This window comes from Pipistrellus hanaki (assembly GCF_964339955.1).
Source record: "Pipistrellus hanaki genome assembly, chromosome: 9".
NCBI classification, from domain to species: domain Eukaryota; kingdom Metazoa; phylum Chordata; class Mammalia; order Chiroptera; family Vespertilionidae; genus Pipistrellus; species Pipistrellus hanaki.
Window position 1 is genome coordinate 66,318,146 of NC_140511.1, and position 20,418 is coordinate 66,338,563.

General features: G+C 60.9%; 1 protein-coding gene across 3 annotated transcripts in view; it reads left to right on the top strand.

Moving 5' to 3' along the window:
- The first annotated feature begins 2,266 nt into the window (after positions 1 to 2,266).
- SPI1 (Spi-1 proto-oncogene) overlaps positions 2,267 to 20,418 on the top strand; it is a 31,028-nt gene continuing 12,876 nt past the window's right edge. Inside the window, exons 1-3 of one of the 3 annotated variants that reach the window (XM_084895046.1) lie at positions 2,267 to 2,313; positions 2,484 to 2,622; positions 20,097 to 20,193. In XM_084895046.1, coding sequence (XP_084751172.1) covers positions 2,282 to 2,313; positions 2,484 to 2,622; positions 20,097 to 20,193 — 268 coding nt within the window. In that variant the 5' untranslated portion in view covers positions 2,267 to 2,281. Of the gene's footprint in view, positions 2,314 to 2,483; positions 2,623 to 16,895; positions 17,168 to 20,093; positions 20,194 to 20,418 lie in introns of those variants that run through there. The other 2 variants (XM_084895048.1, XM_084895047.1) reach the window with 2 other exon arrangements.

The window sequence follows — 20,418 nt, forward strand, 5'->3', positions numbered from 1 at the left end:
GATGAGGCTTAAAGGAGACCAGGCACCAGGAAGGCCCGAGCCCTTAGAAACACATTTCTGCTCTAACCGGTGTGGCTCAGTGGATAGAGCGTCGGCCTGCGGACTGAAGGGACCCAGGTTCGATTCCGGTCACGGATGTGTACCTTGGTTGAGGCACATCCCCAGTAGGGGGTGTGCAGGAGGCAGCTGATTGATGTTTCTTACTCTCTCTCCCTCTCCCTTCTTCTCTGTAAAAATAAATAAATAAATAAATAAATAAATTAAAATAATAATAAAAATCAATAAAACATATAAACAAACAACAACAAAAACATATTTCCCTCCTGTGACGTCTCCTGGCCTGGAGAGAGAGGCCTTCCCTGTCCATTCCAGGATGGAGTCACTTCCCAGGGGTGCTGCTGCCTCAGGCCCAGAGCTGAGATTTGAACCTGTGAATGCCTGGCACCCATGCCCTGGTTCTAGCCACCAGGGGAGGCTGCTCCCTCGGGCCTGTCTCTCCAGGGATTACGTCTCACTGCTCGGGGTGCACGCCAGGCTAGGGGGCCAGGGGAGCACTTGGTACAGAGGTCTGCTCATCTTTTTAGAGGGGATTAAAAGAGGGGATTTTATCTGCTGTCCTGCCACCTGGACCGGGAGGAGCAGGGGCTCTGGTGATGGGGGGAGAGTGGGGGAACGGGAGAAGCCATGGGCCTGGGCAGCAGTGACACGCCGGAAAGCTCAGAGGAAGAGGCGCTGCTTTGCATCCTGGTTTGCATAGGATTTCCACTGGGTCGCCGGCCAGAACCGAGCCCCCGTCTCAGAACTGCACCTTTCTGGACAGCTGATCCGGTACCAGCCACGCCTCCCCTCGGAGCCTCAGTGTCCCCGTCTGTGAGCTGGGGGTCAGAAGGCCTGCAGCTTCGGGGATTACAAGACGTTGTGTATGTAAAGTGCCCGGCGAACGGCACCAGTGGTTGAAACGGTCGTGGCTGTCTGAGGGTGAAAGGGGCATCTTGTGAAGGCAGGAGCAGTGTGCGCAGAGGTGGGAGTCCTGCCAGGGCAGGTGTTGGGGCCCCAGGTCTCCGTCCCAGGCAGGGAGCGCCTTGGGGTGCCGCTGGGAACCGCAGCTACAGCGCGCTCCCAGACCTGACCGGTCAGAGCGAGGCCCGGAGCCCGCCCTGGGGGTGCAGAGAAGAGTGGGAGCCTCGGGTCTCACCCCCCTCAGGCAGGTGAAGGGGAGAGGAGGCGGAAGTGGGGCTCCTGAGTGCGGATGGGAGGGGCCTCTGTTGTGTGATGCTGGCCACACGAACACCCCATCCCATGGCCTCCTTCGTCTCTTTGCACGCTTTCAAGGCAGGCGTTTTCCAAACGGGGAAACTGAGGCCCGAGAGGTGCGATCACTTGCCCAGGTTCACACCCTGGATCTGTCTGGCTCGGCGATCTGGACTCCCAACAGTCACCGCCACTTTCTTATCTTATCAGCCTGACGGGGTGGGAGTGAAGCAGCGTGATCTCCCTCGGAGGGATCCAGGGCCTGCCGCTCTGTCCTGCATCCCTGCCCCGGCTGGCAGCTGTCCAGCCGAAGTCGCCGGAGCCCCAGGGCTGGCTCTCAGGAGGGTCTGCTCCCAGGGAGAGCCTGAGGGAGGGAGGGAGGGAGGGAGCGCACCATCTCAGGAGGGCTTCCAGTAGAGGCCGCCTGAGTCTCCGCCTAAGTATTTCGATGGCCCGAGGAGCGGCGGGCGGAGGGTCTGCCGGGCATCGGAGGGCGTGGCTCCGAGTGGCCCCCACACTAGCCGAAATGTTCCCGAAGTTCCTCATTTTATCTTGAAAATGGTTACAGATGTGCATCCTTCTTTGTAATAGGTCAGCTTCCCTCCCCTTAAAAAAACACACACACACACACACACACAAAAACACCTCTACCTGAGTGGAGGACGAGCCACGGTGCCCGCAGTGCCCACACAGGGGCGCCCGGCCCCTGGGCCCCGCGGTCCGGCTCAGAGAGGTCAGCAAGGGACAGCACTGAGGTCAAGCCCTGCCTGCTCTCTCCCGCGGGCCGGGGCTCTTCCTGCCTCTGGCTTGGGGCCGCTTCTCCTCTCCTAGACGTTTGTCCAGCCCAGCCCAGCCCAGCCCAGCTCTCCCACTAGGAATTCTCAGGGTGCCTCATCCTCCCTTCATTCCCGAGGGGCCTTGTCCCTCTGCAGCCCTCTCTGCACCTGGTCCTCCCCGCTCCCGGCTCTCAGATTTCTGTGCCCATCCAGGGGAAACTGAGACCCAGAGACAAGAGCTGCCCAGCCCCAGGATGCATGGCCAGGAGGACTGTTGGGTGCCCAGGTGCCTGGGCCTGGGGAGCGGGCACCAGAGCTGGGCCCCGGCCAGGGCGGCAGGAGGGAGGAGGGAAGCCCTGGGGCACCAGGGGCTGCTGCTGCCTGGCAGGTCCCCGTGCCCTGGGTAGGGAAGTTTCTTATTTCTCCTGCTTGACTTCCCCCTTTGATTTATTATAGCCATGAAATGCTCTGCTCTCTTCTCTTTTCCCTGCTGTCCCGGGCCTGGAGGCGCGCGGGCCTCCCCGGGACCTGGGTCTGGGCCCCGCTGGACTCCCGTCCCCTCCCGAGGGCTGCGCCGGGGAGCCAGAAACCAGCGGTGAGCTGTGCGGCCGGGGCGGGGGGAGGAGGGCCCGGCCTCCCGAAGGCCAGCCGGGTACGACCCAGGGGCTGGCACGGTCTCAGTGGGGAGGCGTGGGGCTGGGCAGAGGGTGTGGCGGGCAGGTGTGGGCTTGCGAGCAGACGGCTCCCTGGGGTCGTGGAGGTGGCAGATGCTGGGCCAACGGCCTCGGGCAGGCTGGGGGATTGGGTCCCGTCAGGGTCCGAAGGCCAGGCCCAGAGTTCTCCGCTGCCAACCGCCAGGGCAGAGCCACGGCTTCTCTGTGACCCCTGACCCCACATTCTGATTTCACCGCGGCCAGCGCAGGCCCGGCTCAGGCCGGGTGGAGGCCCGGGCTGAGAACCCAGAGGAGGGCATGAGGCCCGGAGCCTGGGAACCTCCGGCCGCTCCAGGCCCCAGCTGGACACCACCCCGTGGCCCGGGCTCGGGAGGGCCGGGGGAGTCTGTCTGTCTGTCTGTCTGTCGGGCTGCCGGGCAGGCCGAGGGCCGGCCGGAGCGTCCCTGCCCCGCTGTGCGGTGCCTGTGGTAACGGGGCTGTTGGCGTGTTGCAATGGGCCGGGGGTGGGGAGGCTGCGCACACAGGCTTCCTGTGGTGACTGGGCGCTTCCTGTTTTCTCAGGCGCCGGACTTGCTGCTGCCGATGTGGAAACAGGGCAGCTGCAGCCGGGGCGGCTCCAGCCCAGGCCAGGATGGGTACCCTGAGCGTAGCCCCCAACTCCGCCCCGAGGAGCCCAAGTGGGCCCGCCACCCCAGGCCCCAGGCCCCAGGCCCAGGCCCCAGGCCCCAAGCCAGGCTTAGAGGGCCTGAGTGACCCCAGACCCCAGGCCTCTGTCTCTCTCATCCCCAACAGCTCCCACCAAGAGGGAGGGGCCAGCAGTGCTGTCATTCAAGGTCAGGGCCGAGCAGGTGGCCCCAGGGGCCAGAGGCCGGGGGGTGAGCGCTGCCGAGGGCCGGGGCCCGTGGCTTTGGTCTCAGCTCCCCTTCGTTCCCGGAACGGCTTGGCCACCCCTGACCCACGCCAGGCCGAGGCCTTCTCCCCCGCGCAGCGATGGTGGACCCGGGCTCTGAAACCCTTCGTCCTCTGCGGCCCCAATTGTGCCTTGATATTTTTTTTTTTTGTTAATCCTCACAGGAAGGTGTTTTTTTCTCAATTGACTTTAGAAAGAATGAAAGGGAGGGGGCAAGGGGAGTGAGGAGAGAGAAAGAGAGCGAGAGAAACATCGATGTGAGAGAGCCACATCCATCGGTTGCCTCCCGTAGGTGCCCCCACCAGGGCGGGGAACCTGCAACTCAGGTAGGTGCCCTTGCCCGGCACTGAACCCCGAGATCCTTCGGTTTGCGGGCTGTTGCTCTAACCACTGAATCACGCTGGCAAGAGTTTGCCTTCCTTTTTACATCCCAGGAGCCTCCGCTTTGGGGCCGAGGCCGTGGGGCTCAGCATAGGCCTGGGCAGAGGGGGCTCGGATAGACTGGGGGATGGAAAGGACATGCCAGACGGGGGGCCAGGCTGGAACAAGGCTTGGAGGTTGGAAGGCCAGGGCCGAGGTTGGGAGGCAGGGTGTTGAGGACGGGACAGTCTGAGAGAGGGGAACATGGCACAGTTGACCCACCAGGGGTCTTCAAACTACGGCCCGTGGGCCACATGTGGTCCACAGAGGAGTCTGATCCGGCCCGCCAGGTTTTTTGGGCAGTGAGCGCAGCCGAGGTATTACAGTAGGAATTAGTAGTTCATATAGTCCGGCCCTCCAGCTCTCTGAGGGACCGTGATCTGGCCCCCACTTTAAAAAGTTTGAGGACCACTGACCCAGACGGTGCAGACAGGGAGGAAGATTAGGCACCTCTCTCTGTCTGTGTTCCCGCCGACCTCAGGGGAGGGTTTGACGCCTTCCTCGCATGCTTCCTCAGAAGAAAGGCAAGTGGCTGCCTGAGGGCGGGGGCAGCCCCGTCAGGCCCCCGAGGAGATGAGGGCCATGTGCTGTGATGGCGGCGCCCCGGAGCGGGGCGGGGTACCCACTCTTTCCCCATCTGCCGGGGGCCTAGCGTTCCACCCTCAGGGCCAGGCCGTGGGGCTCGGCACCCGGCCCTCTTCCCAAACGTGTTTTGTTGTTTTGTTTTGAAGCTGCTATTGCGAGAAGGGGAGGGGAGATGACTTGCTTCTGTGGAGTTTGCTGACAGCGCCTGACCTCTGGAGGAAGTTTCCTTCTCAGGAAGGGTGAGGCCTGAGCCCCCCTGGGGACTGACCCGTCCACTGACCGAGTCCAGCCACCCCCTTGGCCCGGGGGGGTCCCAAGACGCCAGCCCAGAGCAGCTCCCCCGGCCGCCCCGGGCCCGCCCACCGCGGAGCACAAGGACCTGTCCCGCCCGGGAGGCCGTGGGGACCCTGGGACCCCGCGGCCCAGGCTGAGGGACCGCCAGGCCAGCCCGGGCCCCGCCATGCTGCCCGGTCCCTCCTCGGTGCCCTGGGCCAGCCCAAGTGCTGAGTTGGCGGCTCGGCAGCTGTGCCTGCCCGCGGAGGGCCAGTTATAAATAAGCCCCGTGTGGCCGAGTCATCAAGTTCTGCCTCAGCTGCGTTACCCCAGTGACCACAGCTCGGGGCTGCCCAGAGCCGGGCCCATCGGAACCGGCCCACCCGGGCCCGAGGCCGGGCCGGCCTCGATGCCTCCCAGGGTCCCCGCGCCCAGGGTTCGTGCGTCGGCTCAGACCCGGGCCTCCCCGGACACAGGCCGCAGAAGGGCAGGGCCATCCCGCCTGCACGGAGCCTGCAGCTATTTACAAACCGAAAGGGGAGGAGGGAGCGGCTGCGGCCGCAGCGGCTCCAGGCCCCCAGCCCCCACTCCCACTCCATCCCCAGCAGCCCCATCCCCCCTCTCCCCATGGCTTCCTCTTTCCCTCCCCACACAGCCCCCCAGCCTCCCCCCGCCTGGCTGGCTCTCTCTGGGAGACATGGAGGCACCTCACGCTGGCCCTCCGCCCCACGGCGGCCAGTCTGCAGGCCGCCCTCTCTCCGGGACCCCAGGGCGCCATGCGTCCGGGCGCCCGAGAGCAGCAGCCCCTTCCCACGGGGCCCAGCCCACCCTGCCCGCCCGAGGCCCATTCCCACAGTCTCAGTTCCCCTTCGTGCTTGGAAAAGCTCCAGCCCCGATGGCCGCCGCTGTGCGGCCTGGCCTTGCCCGAGGGTGGCTTCCCGGGGCGCCCTGGGCCTGGGGCACGTGGGGACCGGAGGGGCCCGGCGTCGGGGCGGGAGGCCCCGGCCACGATGCTCTTGGGGCTGGCGTGGGCCGCAGGCCCCTCTCACGGTGCAGGACGGGGCGGGACAGACGGACACCGGGCCCGAGGCCACAGCACACCCCGCTTAGGAAAGGGCAGGCCGGGCGGTGCTGCCGCAGGGACAGCTCCCAGGAGAGCGGGCACCGGGCAGCACGCAGACGCACGGCTGACGCTAGGCAGATGGCCTCAGGCTGGTGCAGAGGGGCGGGCACCCTCAGCCAGTTCTTTCTGAACAAGCCTGTCCCTTCATCGCCGCCGTAAGAGGACACTGAGGCCTGAGGCCACATGGTGGGGATGTGTCCAGGTTCCCGGACACCCACCCCCTTCTCTCTCCGGCCGGTCGCCCCCTGGCGTCAGCGCGGACCTCAGGCTCCCTCCGGGGCGGACAGAGAGGCCAGCGCTGTGACGGGCTGCAGGCCTCGGACAGCAGGGCTTTCAGATGGCCGTCCCCGGACAGGCCACCCGTGCTCAGGCCCCTCTGCCGGGCCTGCAGGGAAGGACCCAACTGCCCGTTCCTTTCCTCCTGCCACGGCCAGGCGAGGCGAAGGCCTGGGCTCGAGCCCCGCTCAGCCACGGCCGCTGGCTGAGGGTCCCCTCACCCCCCGAGCCTCTCAGTCCTTCCCTCTGATCTGGTCGTTTCACAAACACCGAGCTGAGGGCAGGCTCTCTCTAAAGCTAGCACACGGCCCTGCCCCCAGGCCTGTGGAGAAGGCAGGTGAGTTACAGAATCCTGGGAGACACCAAGAAGGTGGGGTGGACACTTGGGGTGGGAGGGTTCCCTCGTGGGATGGACCCTAAAGGACAGGAGCGGGTTCCCCAACCGAGGCAGGTGGGAGCAGGCTCCCCTTCTGAGTCACAGCCCTGGGGCTTGGCTTCGGCATTTCCCACGGTCTGAGTGCCCTTCCTTCCTTCCTCGGAGATTGGTGAACTCCTATTCATCCGTCAGGGCCCACGGACACACTCTCGCCACCCGGCCCGGCCTGGCGGCCCCTGACAGCCCCTTTTCCCACCCAGGGTCTGAGCGGACCCGGAGGTCGGCCCCTTTGGCCACAGCACCCGCGCCAGCCCCACCCAGGCCGGCATCTGCTCCGAGCTCCAGCCCCCGCTGTCCTCCGCTCCGAAAAGCACCGTTTCCCTTTTCTGGGTGACCACACGCCATGCACAGGGAATTTCCATCGCAGCCTGCGGAGCCTCTGATTCACTCAGGCCCCTCGCACAGTTAACTCCTTCCGGGCGGGCCTGCGCCTCCGGCTCCCGCGCCCGGCGGCCCCCGCTCTGCCCGGGATCCCGGGAGGGCGGCCTCCGACGGGCCGCGGGCCCCACAGCGGGGACGTGGGGGTCAGCCTCTCCGTCACCGGCCCCTCGGGGTCCTCGCCCTCCCACCCCACACACAGAGACCCCTGCCCCGAGGGCTCAGGCCCCCCGGGGGCAGCGAGCTGACCAGGTTTGGCAGGGACGGGAGCCCGGGTCTGTCCGGCCCTGGCGGCTCTGTGGCCGGAGCCCTGTGGGCCGGACTCGCTCTGGGCCGCACTGCTCAGCGGTGACACGGAGAGGATCCCCGTCCGGGGCCTGTGCCCGGCGCTGGGTCTGTGATGGGAGCGCAGTCATGCTCACTTCTCCTCCTTCTTTCCCAAGGGTCCCTCCTCCCCTCCACAAGGGGCCCGCTCCGGACCCCAGGCCTGTGTTCAGCCTGGCTTTTCCCCTGCCAAGATCTGGTTGCTGGTTGCTCAGACAGTGTGAGAGGTGTGTGTGGTGTGAGTGTGTGTGTGCGAGTGTGATTGTGTGTGTGTGTATGTGTGTATGGTGTGTGTGGTGTGTGTGTGTGTGGTGTGTGATTGTGTGTGTGTGTGTGTGTATGTGGCGGGGGTCCGGGGGCTGCTGCCTCAGGGCTCTCCAGCCCCTGCCGCCTCAGTTTCTCCAGGAGAGGAGACTGTGCAGCGGCCTGGGTGGGAGCTCAGAGGGGTGGAGGCTGCAGAGAGCCTGAGCCTCGGAGACCAAGTAAGGCCGTCCTCCCCGGGGGCACTGGGCACCGCCAACCCACCCACAGCCCTCGGGCATCTGACCTGCTCACGGCCCCTGGGGAGCGTCCTGCTCTCCCCCGTTTCACAGACGGGGACGCTGAGGCCCTAAGTGGCCCGCCCTCAGCGACACAGCACACGGGGGCGGGGGGCAGGGTTCCAGCCAAGCTCTGTCTCCACCGGCTCCGTCAGCGTCTGTGGAGGTTAATGCGAGGGATGCGCACTAACCTGGTGGTCGGCAAACTCAGGAGCCAGCACCGCCAAATGTCAACAGGACAGCGACCGACATTTCTTCGGAGAGCCAGATTTTGTAAACTTAAACTTCTTCTAACGCCACTTGTTCAACACAGACTCGCCCAGGCCGTGGTAGTTTGTGGAGGAGCCACACACAAGGGGCCAAAGAGCCGCACGTGGCTCTCGAGCCGCGGTGTGCCGACCACGGCCGTAACCAAACCCCTACTGTGTCCAGGTAAAGGCGACCGTCTTTCCCAGGCCTTTGGACAATGCGGGGCCGCGGGTAGAATAGGGGTGTCGAACTCAATCAGAGAAGGGGCCAAAATCTAAAATCCAGCCTAAATCGCGGGCCGAATGGTTTACTGAACAGTCATAAACTGACAATGTCATAAACTGACAGCGGAGTGCAGTGATGACAGCGCGGTGCGGGCCACATTGCAAGGTCTGGCGGGCTGGATTTGGCCCGCGGGCCTTGTGTTTGACACATGTGCTGTAGAAAGAGCTTTGGCGGGGAAGGAACTTGCCCAGAGACCACACTTCCAGCCCGGGATCCAGGGGTACCTGGAGAGGAGAGGGTGGAGAGGGGAGAGGGTGGAGAGGGGAGAGGACGGAGAGGGCAGAGGACGGAGAGGGGGGCTCCCCGGACGAGGGGGGCTGGGGGAAGCAGCTCCCGTCCTCGGCGAGCCCGCAGCGTGGGGGTGCTGCCCATGGTGAGCAGGAGGAAGTCGCTGTGGGTGGCGGTGGGTTTGAGGTGCCGGAGGCTGAGTGATGTGGCCGGGAGGTGAGCTCCCGTCTGTCGGCCTGGTCAGCAGGAGACGGGGGTGTGTGGTGGGGTGGCCGTGATTTGGGGCCCGGGGCGGCCGGCCAGCTCTGGAGGTCTGTGCCTCCGGTGGCTGAGACTGGCAGGGGGACAGGAGTTGGCACAGCTGGGGGACTCGGGGGGTGGGGGGGCGGGGGCTGGGAGAGAAGGGTGCAAACAGGGACTGGGTGTCTGGAGGGCAGCCTGGAGGAGGCGCGCCCTTGAGAGACAGCCGAATGGTGTGGCATGTGAGCAAAGGTCGTGGGAGATTGAGAAAGAGGTTCTAGGAATGTTGAGCAGTGTCTTGGGGCTGGAGGTGGGGGTGGGGCGGCCCCCTCGGGGTGGGGGAGGGTGGGACGGCCAGCGGACGCTGGGTGTTGGGGCTCCGGCCCAGGCCGCAGGGCTTTGCACTTGGCCTGCGGACAGGTGAGAGCTGAGGAAGGTGGTTAGGCCCGCAAACACCCCTGGGAGAAGTGAGATGGGGACCTGGCAGCCCGCCCTGGGCCCTGGGCACTGCAGCCCCGCTCCCTCGGCTGCTCGCCAGCGGTGGGCCCCCGCACTGGGAAGGGCACTGAGGACAACACGCCCGCCCGGGGCTGTGTGCGGGCAGGAGAGCTGGTGCAGGTGGACAGCGGGGCCTCTGCAGAGGCCGCTCCCTTCCCTTCGCCTTTGCAGGGGCCACAGGCTCTTTCCATCCCGGCCACCCTGGTCATGGGTACAAGCCAGGTCTCAGGCAGACCCGCCCCTGAGCCACACTGTGCAAGTCACCAGCCACTTCTGAGCCTTGGCTTCCCCATCCGTCCCAGGGAGGAGGAGGATGGCGCCAACTTCAGCTTTGAAGAAGAGAGAATGGGCCCCACTGCGATCCCTTCCAGCTGGAGTCAAAACCCAGCTCCGCACAGCGCTCCCCAAGGCCCCACTGATGCAGCCCTCCCTCTGCCCTCTGCCCTCTGCCCTCTGACCTCTCCCCTCTCCCCTCTCTCCTCTCCCCTCAGCCCACATGGCCCTCGTGGCTGGTTCTGCCCCTGCCTGGCGTGGGCCCTGGCTGCTCTTCCTGACGTCAGTGACACTATGCTTATCCCCGTCCCCTGCTCCAGATCCGGCCCCCAGGCAGGGGTCTTCGCCTGTTTTTTTTTTTTTTTTTTTGGGGGGGGGGAGGGGAAAAGGGCCCTGAGTAAACATTGGATGGGTGTCCCAATGCCTCGAAGAGCCAGCGGGGCTCTGCCCAGCGCCCGGGAGCTCTGAGGGGCCCAGGCGACCCGAGCTGGGGCTCAAGGAGCCTCTCCCAGTGTCTCAACCACGAGAGGAAGTTGCAAGAGACGGCCATTTCTGTACGTGGTTCAGCTTGTTTGTCAACCTTCCCAGCTCGCGGTGGAGGCCTGAGCTTTCACATGCCCTGTCCCCCCGCCCCGCCATGACCCCGGTGCTGGGAAAGGGGAGGGGGCTTCGTTCCCTGACGCCACAGCTCTTCTGGGTTGAGGCTGTGGCGTCTGCAAGCTCAGGGGTCGTGTCCCCTTTGTGGACTCAGCTTCGGGGACACAGCACCCACGTTTCCTGTTGTCCGCTTACTTTGTGATTGCAATAGCACCCAGCCTACCCCCCTCAGCCACCCAGCCCGGTGGGGGCAAAGGGCAGCCCAGCCGGCCCTCCCTTGCCCAGGCCTCCGGGACACCCTGTCCCTCTGCAGGGCTCAGCCCGCAGGGCCGCCCACTTGTCCAGCGCGGTGGCGAAAAGCAGTCATGTGCTGTTGGTAGGAGGGTAAGTGGGTACAGCTTTTACCAAGGGCAACGTGACAGCCTCTCCCTCCCTCTCATCTACCTCAAACCAATACAATATTACATGTCAATTACATATCAATTTAAAAAGCACATCTTGCCCTGGCCGGAGTGGCTCCGTTGGTTGGAGCATCATCCCGTACACCAGAAGGTGATGGGTTCGATTCCCATCAGGACACATATGGGAGGCAACCAACCGATGTTTCTCTCTAACATCAATGCTTCTCTCTCTCTCTCTCTCTCTCTCTCTCATCAAATATCCCAGCCAGTATGGCTTAGTGGTCAACCTATGAGCCAGGAGGTCATGGCTCGATCCCTGGTCAGGGCACATTCCCTCATTGTAGGCTCAGTCTTCAGTGGGAGGTATGCAAGAGGCAGCCAACCAACTTCTCTCTCACCATTGATGTTTCTATCTCCTCTCCCTCTCCCTTCCTCTCTGAAATCAATAAAAATATATTTCAAAAATACATCTCCTTTGATATCAGAAAAGGTGAGTCAAAAATCCCTGTAAAAATCTTTGCAAAATCTAAGTAAGTCAGCTCAGTTCCATTGAGTTAAGAAAGATAATGTCGTTTTCAATATTATGACTTAAGGCAGTGGTTCTCAACCTTCCTTATGCCGCAACCCTTTAATACAGTTCCTCACGTTGTGGTGACCCCCAACCATAAAATTATTTTCGTTGCTACTTCGTAACTGTAAATTTGCTACTGTTAATGAATCGTAATGTACAATAAATATCTGTGTTTTCTGATGGTCTTAGGCTCTACAGCAGCGGTTCTCAGCCTGTGGGTCGAGATGATTTTATTTTCAGTGTCGATCTCTTAACTATCAAGATTAACCTTGGAGAATTAAATACAGAGAAAGGAGAATTTATAAGAATATTAGCTTCCCTTCAAACGTATACTTCCATAGAAGTAGTAGGTCCTTTTCCTGCATTGTTTTCATCGAAGACAGAAAACGATGCTTTGTTCTTTGCTACTGAAAGGAGTGCTTTTTTTGTAGAGAGAGGGGAAGCGAGAGAGAAACATGGACATGAGAGTCAGCTGCCTCCTGCACGCCCCCCTCGGGGATCAAACATGCAACCTTTGGGTGCATGGGGCGATACCCAACCCACTGAGCCACTGGCCAGGCCGAAGGATGCCCTTTCATAGACAAGCAGATGTGAAAACATAAGGACCCCCCCCTCCCCCAGCCAGTGCTCCAGTCCAGCTGTCGCCGACTGGTGGTCCACGGCCGCGGGGGTCTGTGAGTTCTGAAAGGTTGGTGACCGCTGCTCCAGTCCATCCAGCCCAGGAAACAGCATTCAACTCCGTCTTCTTCCCCGAAAACTATTCCAGGGGGCACACACACACACACACACACACACCCCTCGCCCTTTGACCCACCCAGTATTTCCACTTTTGGAAATTTATCCTAAACATACACTGGCATATGTGTAAAGTAACACGTTTCATCGATTCTTGTACTATTTGTAATAACAAGACTGGAAAAAAAAAAACCTGAATGTCTATCCATCAGAGACGGATTAAGGAAAAGGTTAGCAACTGGCCGTGAAAAGGGGCCTCAGCTACGCGCAAAGTCATGGTGGAAATAGGAGCAGAATTCCCCTGGTGCTTGCATTACGACTCTCTTTTCATAAAGACTGAAATCTGTTAAGATGAAAGCTTAGCTCTGCGTTGGGGACATTCACATGAGGGGTAAGACTGTAAAGAAAAGGAAGGAAATCATACTGAAAGCATTAGCACGGAGCTGCTTTCAGAGAGGGAGGAGTCTCACGGGGACTTTTGTGGACGTTTCTGGAGGGCTGGACATGTTTCATCTCTCGTTGACCTGGATGGTGGCTACATGAGTGCTCGCTTTACCTGGTATAATTATTCTTTAAACTGTAGATGTTTTGTGCGCTCTTTGATATGAATGAGGTCTCTCATGATTCAAAACGGTTGCAGTCCATCCAAACACTGGAACACGATACAGTCACTCCGAAGGACAAGACAACTCTATATGCACGGGCGTGGAATGGATTTTTTTGGGGGGGAGGGAGCGAAGTACAATGTGTTTTTATGCTCCCTTTTGGGTAAATGTAACAAGAGAACGTGTCTGCCTGGGTGCTTCTGTATGCTTCCGTTAGCTCTGGAAACACACAAGGACCAGGTAACTTGCAGGAGCCTGGGGAAGAGGAACTGGGCAGCTGTTTCCCTCTTCGTACATTCTGAATGTTGTATCATGTGCATAAACTATATCTATTCAAAAAATAAAATAATTAAAACAATTCTGTCTCTCATTCTCTGGAACCCCCAAGATGTTTGGGTTCAAACGAATTTCTTGCCAAGAAGAACGAGTCACCGCCCAGGCATGAGGCACCTGGCGACCTTCAGCCAGTGGGGGACCCTCCCTGGTCCCCATTTCCTCACTGCAGAAGGAGGCCAGGTCACCACCGGCTCCCCACCCCATGTCCCCCAGTCCTCTTCCCCCTCTCCTGCCATCGGCACCCTCTTCTCTCCTTGCTTTAGGCTCTTGCTGTTTCACTGCCCTCCTTTGATACGTTCTTCTATTTTTTTTTCTCTTTCTTTTCTTTTCTTTCTTTCTTCTTTTTTTTTTTTTTAATCCTCACCTGAGGATATTTTCCCACTGATATTTATTTTTATTTTTAGAGAGAGGGAAAGACAGAGAGAAATATCGATGTGAGAGAAACACATCAATTGGTTACCCCCCTGCAAGAGCCCTGACCAGGGCCCAAGCTGGGGAGGAGCCTGCAACCAAGGTACATGCCCTTGACTGGAATCGAACCCGGGACCCTTTGGTTCGCAGGCCGACACTCCACCTACTGAGCCAAGCCAGCTAGAGCTTGTTTCTCTTTTCCTCCCTTCTGATCCTTTTGTTGCCTCTCCCCCTCTCTGCCTTTCTGCCCTCTCTGTGCTTCTCAGCCTTCCTCCCCTCCCCTCCCCTCCCCTCTCCTCCCTTTCCCTCTCCTCCCCTCCCCTCCCCTCCAGGACCCAGCCCTCTCTAGAGTCCCAGAAGTCGGGTTTCGGGCCCCAGCTCTCCGCACAACCTGGGTGACCTGGGCGAGTCACGGACCCCTTGGGTTACGTGAGGTCACAAGGTGGAAGCAGCCAGCACAGTGCTGGCCACTCAGAAAAGAACGTCCCTCCTCTGAAAGGAGCTGGTAGCCCTGGGGTTGTGGATGGTCAGACCCTTCCTGTCCTCTTGGAATTGCTCAGTATCTGGGTCCTCCTGTCCCAGGGGCTTTGCATGACAGCAGGTCCCTGGGGTGTGAGGGCTTGGGAAGAGGCCTCTGGTGGGCTTTGGGGGAGGGAGGATGGGAGGAAGGATGGGGAGGACTTGGTGGATGGAAAGGGAGGCTGCAGAGAGTCATTCCACTCATTTCTAGAGGTTTGGGCCCTGGATCTTTTTTGGGGGCTTCCTTACTCAGGGCTCTTGGGCTTGGCCAGACTCGGGACAATGGAGTCTCTTTCTCCTGGGGTCTCCTGAGACTTAGGCCCCAAAACACATGGCCGAGCTGGAGTGCTGCCTGCGGCACGGAGGAGAGCACACACACTCCCTGCAACCAGCCCCTGGACGCAACCCCGCTCCTCCGCTCGGCTCTCAAGGCCCTTCGCCTTCCTGTCCTGTCTGGCTTCCAGCCACAGGGAGGGCGGCTCCCGGCTCCCTGTCCTGCTCCGCCTCCTGGCCTTCGCTCAGGCGGGCTCCTCAGCAGACAACGCTTTCCTCCCTGAGGTCCTGACCAAAGTCATTGCTCCTCAGTGTACCTCTCACCTCCCTCTGGTGCCCCCTCGTCCCCAGAATGCATGTGTTTGCACGTCTGTTATCTGTGCTCCTGGAAGCCCAGGGGATGCCTCCCTATATAGTTGTACCTACCTATATAGTTGAAGTTTAAAAAATGTGGCTCTATGTTCATAGATCAGCCCATTCATGTGTTATTCATCCATCAGTCTTTCTACTGTACATCCAGCTATCAATCTGTCCACATTTTTTAAACTTTATTGAAGTTTTAAAAAGTTTAAAGAGGTCGCCAGGTGCCTCATGCCTGGGTGGTGACTCATTCTTCTTGGCAAGAAATTCGTTTGAACCCAAACATCTATTCCTGGAAGCCCAGGGAATGCCTCCTTCATGTCTGTATTCAGCACGTGGGGAGTTCGTGATTAAATGAATGAGTTCGTAGATAAACAAGCATTCAACAAACCAAACCAAGAGAGCAACGAGTGAATGAATGAGTGAATGAGTGGAGACATCCAGCAGGATCTGGTTCCCAAGGAGCAGAGCCACCCTCACACACCTCCTGTTAGCTGGGGCTCTGCCTTCTCCACAGGGAAGCTGGGAGCAGGATGGAGCTGATGTCCAGGCATCCTGCCTCCCACCTCCTCTTGGGAGGAGCCTGGGTCAGGTCCCTAGGGTGTCCGGGGGATTTGTGACCTGGAGCCACTTGGAGAATTCCAAGTGAGTGGATGTAAAACATCGGTGGAGATGGAAGTGATCTAATGGTGAACCAAGAACCCCTGGTCTTTGCTGCCAGTGAAGAAACACTTGGGGGTCTGGGGTTCCAGTGACTGGAAGGAGGCAAGCCAGTCTCAGTGGGGAGGGGATATAAAGCAAGGGGTTAGACTACACATGGGAGGAAATTGGACTCACCAGATATCAATGGGTCAAAATGTGTCTTTATTCATCCCTCTGCCCTCCAGACTAGATCAGGCGCTCTCTGAAGGCAGGGATCTTGTCCCATTACTTTTCTATTTCCCCAGCACTCGGCATAGAGACTGGGACTCAGTTAATATTGGCAGAATGCACAGATAAAAGGATGAGTGGATGGATAGATGGGTGGATGGATGAAGTGATGAGCAGGTGGGGGGATGGATGGATGGGTGATGGTATGTGAATGGGTGATAAGATAGATGAATGGATGGGTGGAGAGATAAATAGGTTGATGGATGGATGAGTAGGTAGGTGGATAAATGTACTGATGGGCAGACAGATTGATAGCTGGATGTACAGTAGAAAGACTGATGGATGAATAACACATGAATGGGCTGATCTATGAACATATAGATGGCTAGATGGACAAGTAGATAAACAGATAGGTGAGTGGATAAATGGACTAACAGACAAATGAATGAATGGACAGTTGGGTAAACTGATAGATAAATGAATGTATGACTGACTTGATGGGTGGATAGATGGTTGGACAAACAGATAGATAAACAAATGGGTGGGGAAAGAGATGGATGGACAGACAAGAAAGGTTAGTAAACTAGAAGGACTGGATTCGATATTCAGGCATTGGCAAGGGGCGAGGAAACAGAAGTCTGGGCTGGGAATAGAGCCCCCAGGGATACGGAAGAAGCGGTGATATTCAGGGAGCCGGGAGGGGTGGTGTGAGAGCCCAGGCCCTCCTCTGGTGAAGGGAGGGCCGCCGGGAAGGGTCTGGGATGGGGGAAGTGGAGAGCGCACTGTGCTGAGGACCCTGTCCCAGAGCCCAGCGCCAGGCTGGGTGGCACCCAGGGCATGGGGGCTCCAGGCCGAGGAAGAGCCAGGCCTGGCCTCTGCTGGATCAGCCCTCGCCAGCCAGGCTGGCCCCAGAAAGTGGAGGCCCCAAGAGGCCACCCCTACTAGCCCTGACCCCACGGAAGTGACTGTTGGCCACCTGGGGGTGGAGGGGTCTCAAGAGAAGGAAGCATTTGTGGGGTTAGGTCAGTGTTCGGCAAACTCATTAGTCAACAGAGCCAAATACCAACAATACAACGACTGACATTTCTTTTGAGAGCCACATTTTTAAAACTTCAACTATATAGGTAGGTACATTGTTATTAACTGAATTAGGGTACTCCTAATTTTGTGGAAGAGCCACACTCAAGGGGCCAAAGAGCAGCAGTTTGCCGACCGGGGGGTTAGGGGTTAGAGCCTCAGCACAGGCCCAGGGCAGCAAAGGCCGTCCCGTGGTAGAGCTAGCCTTCCTCCCTCCCACTCTTCCTCTCCCCCTCCCCCCCGCCCCAAGCCCCCCAGGCCGCCCCTCGCAGTCCCAGCTTCCTCCGGGCAGGGGCCTGGCCCCCACAGCCCGCCAGGCCGGCCCCTGCAGCACCACCTGCCCCAGCGCCCAGAGACTTCCTGTAGCGCAAGAGATTTATGCAAACGGGCTGGGGCGGTGATGTCACCCCAAGGGGACTATCTTCCAGTGGCAGGCCCTTCGATAAAATCAGGAACTTGCGCTGGCCCTGCAATGTCAAGGGAGGGGGCTCACGCAGGGCGCCTGTAGCTCAGGGGCAGGCCCAAGCCCTGCGCCCGGCGTCCGTCCAGCCCCCCGACGGGGCTTCCCATCCCGAGGGGGTCCGCACTGGCCCCCACCGAGGCAGGGGACCGGACCGGAGCTCGGCTGGATGTTACAGGCGTGCAAAATGGAAGGGTTTCCCCTCGTCCCCCCTGTGAGTACCGGGACCCCTTTCCCAGCCCAGCCCGTGGCCCTCGGCGCCCGCCCCCAGGCTGCCCTCCCGGCCTGCTATCAGTGGGAAGTTGGTGTTTCCTCCCTGGAGCTCCGGCCTGGGAACCAGCGGGGGGCCACTGGGTCCTCAGAGCGTGCCCTGGCGGCTGAGGCCGGGCCCTGTGGGGCTGTGCTCGGTGGGGCCTGAACAGTTATTTATAGACGGGCTGGGTGGCAGGCCTGAGCTCCTGGGCAGGGTGCTGGGCCGGGGGTGGGGAGGGTGGCGGCGGCAGAGAGGTGGTGGGGAAGGAGATGGGGAGACTGGCCTGGGGGAGGCGGCCCCTGGGAGAGTAAAGCCTGGAGCAGGAGGCGGGGGGCCCGGGGTCTCCCCATGGCCTGGGCGCTGCTGGGGACCAGGCTGCTGTTGGCCGAAGGGTCTGGGCCCAGGCACAGAGGTCATGGCTGTTGGCCGAAGGGTCTGGCCCCAGGGCCCCAAGGTCCACGGAGGGCCGGGCAGAGGCAGGGGCCAGGGGTGGGGCAGCGGCTGGGGCTGCAGTTAGGGCTGGGGCCAGGCCGGGCTGGAGAGGTCCTGGGCTGAGATTGGGGCTGGGCAGGACCTGGTTGAGTGTGGGATTGGAGCCAGGGCAGGGGCCGAGGCTGGGACGGACGGACGGACGGAGACGAGGTGAGAAAACAGGCCAGGGGACCCCGGGAAGTTCCGGGCAGCAGGCCGGGGCACCCCAGTGCTCCTGCTCGGGGTGACAGTGGCAGCCTCAGGCGGGTGTCAGGCGGGGGCTCCTCGGAAGGGGTCCCTTTCCTTTTTCTCACCCCATCTCCGCGCAGCGAGGGAGGGGAGCCCGAGGAAGGGCTTGGCAGGGCCTGCCCCCCTGACTCAGCTTTCCCGGCCCCGAGGCAGCTCCCTTCCCTCGCCTACCCCAGCCGCCCACCCCAGGGCCACCACAGCCCTGACACCCCGCTGCCCGGCTGTGGGGCCTGAAGACCCAGTGCTGGGCTCCCGGCTCCTCACTCGGCCTGGCCTGGCAGCACCAGCCGGCTAGCCCCCCGTCCTGGCCCTGTCCCACCCTCCCCCCTGGGACCAAGGGGGTGGGGGGGAGGCAGGGGAGGATGGAGGTGGTCCCTGGAAGAGTCAGCTCTGTCCCAAGAAGGTGATAGGCTCAGGGGCTTGGCCACCCTGTCTCTGACCCTTGAACTCCAATCCCTAAACTCCAGACGGAGGGGCTGGAGGCACATCTCGAACTCTCACACCTAACCTCCCGCCCTCTCCCCATCCTGGGCTACTGAGTGCCCCTGGGAGGGGAGGCGGGCCCCCAAGGCAGCCCTGAGGCCAGAGTAACTGTTGTGTAATCCTGGGCACACGCTGCAGGGTGGGGAGAGGCCTGGTGACTGCTGGGAAGGCTGGGTGTGCATGTCCCTGTGCCTGTGCCAGTAAGGGGGGGAGATGGTGGAGGAGGAGTGAGAGGGAGGGGCGGGGGGGGGGAGAGAAGGAGGGGAAGGAGGATCCCAGAGAGGGTGTCGGGGAGCATGGATGAGGGGCCGTGAGAGGATCAGGGTTGGCCATCCCGTGGCCCAGGGCCTGCCTGGGTGAGACTGTGAAGTCCATCAGGTGGGCGGCCGCTGGAGACCTCGGTGGCCCTGAGCAGGCTGCCGGGCCTGGGCTCGGGCAGTGAGGGGACGGGGTTGGCCGGGGCTGTGGGCGCTGGAGGAGGACCAGCGTGTGTGGTGAGGACGAGTGTGCAGCGGAATGTGAGTGATCGTGGGAGGACATAGGTACGGAGATGAGTTTAAGGTGCTTGAAGGCAAGCGTGTGGCTGTGTGTGTGAATCCGGTGACTGTGTAGGCCTCCAGGGTGAGTGTAAGTGTGTATGCGTGTGCATGACCACAAGTGCGTGTGACTGTGAGTGGACCTTCAGAGTGAGTGTGAGGGCGAGGGCGAGGGGACCTGTGTGTGAGTGTCATAGGGATTCCTTGTATGTTTGGGGGCTGTAGGTGCACCAGTGTTAACAGGAGAGGGCGGGTCTGTGGGACTGGGGCACGTGGGTGTGATTGTGAGTGCGAGTGTGGGTGTGAGTGTGGGTGTGAGTGTGAGTGTGGGTGTGGATGTGAGCGTGACTGTGAGTGTGAGTGCAGGTGTGAGTCTGAGTGCGAGTGTGAGTGTGAGTGTGAATACGAGTGTGAGTGTGAGTGCGGGTGTGAGTGTGGGTGTGAGTGCGGGTGTGAGTATGGGTGTGGGTATGGGTGTGTGACTGTGAGTGTGGGTGTGAGTGTGAGTGCAAGTGTGAGTGCTGGTGTGAGTGTGAATGTGAGTGTGAGTGTGGGTGTGCGGGTGTGAGTGGGGGTGTGGGTGTGAGTGCAGGTGTGGGTGTGGGTGTGACTGTGAGTGTGAGTGTGAGTGCAGATGTGAGTGTGAGTGCGGGTGTGGGTGTGAGTGCGGCTGTGACTGTGAGTGTGGGTGCGGGTGTGAGTGGGGGTGTGGGTGTGAGTGCGGGTGTGGGTGTGGGTGTGGGTGTGACTGTGAGTGTGAGTGCAGATGTGATTGTGAGTGCGGGTGTGAGTGTGAGTGCGGGTGTGGGTGCGAGTGCGGCTGTGACTGTGAGTGTGAGTGTGAGTGTGGGTGCGGGTGTGAGTGGGGGTGTGGGTGTGAGTGTGTGGCGCTTGTGAAGAGGAGGGGCTGGGGGTGCAGGGAGGCATTCCTCTCCCATCAGCGTTTGTCCTCTTTTGACCTCTGACCTCCAGGGTCCCTGCCACTCCTGGGTCCCTGCTCCCCCTCCCTGTGGCCTCCCCCAGGCCAAGCAGAGAGAGGCCGGTGCAGCTGCTCATTCTGGGAGGACGGCGTGGACCCTGCACACCGGGGGCTGCAAACCTGGCGGGGGTCTCCCCACCGGTCTGATCCTGACACCCTCCTTTCCCAGCAGCCATCGGAAGACCTGGTTTCCTATGACACGGAGCTGTACCAGCACCAAACGCATGAATATTACCCCTATCTCAGCAGCGATGGCGAGAGCCACAGTGGTGAGTACGGGCCCCGCCCCTCTTCCCCAGCCCGCCTGGGCGCCTGAGTGACTCCTGGAGTCTGGAGAGAGGAAAAAGGAGAAATGGCTCCCAGGACCTCTTTGGAATTCTGAGAACTGGACCATGCTAGTTCCTAAAACCCCCACTCCCCACCCACACCCACACCCAGCCTGCTTCTACTGAGCATCCTCGGTGCCGAGGCCCGAGGCCAGCTTCTTCCACGTT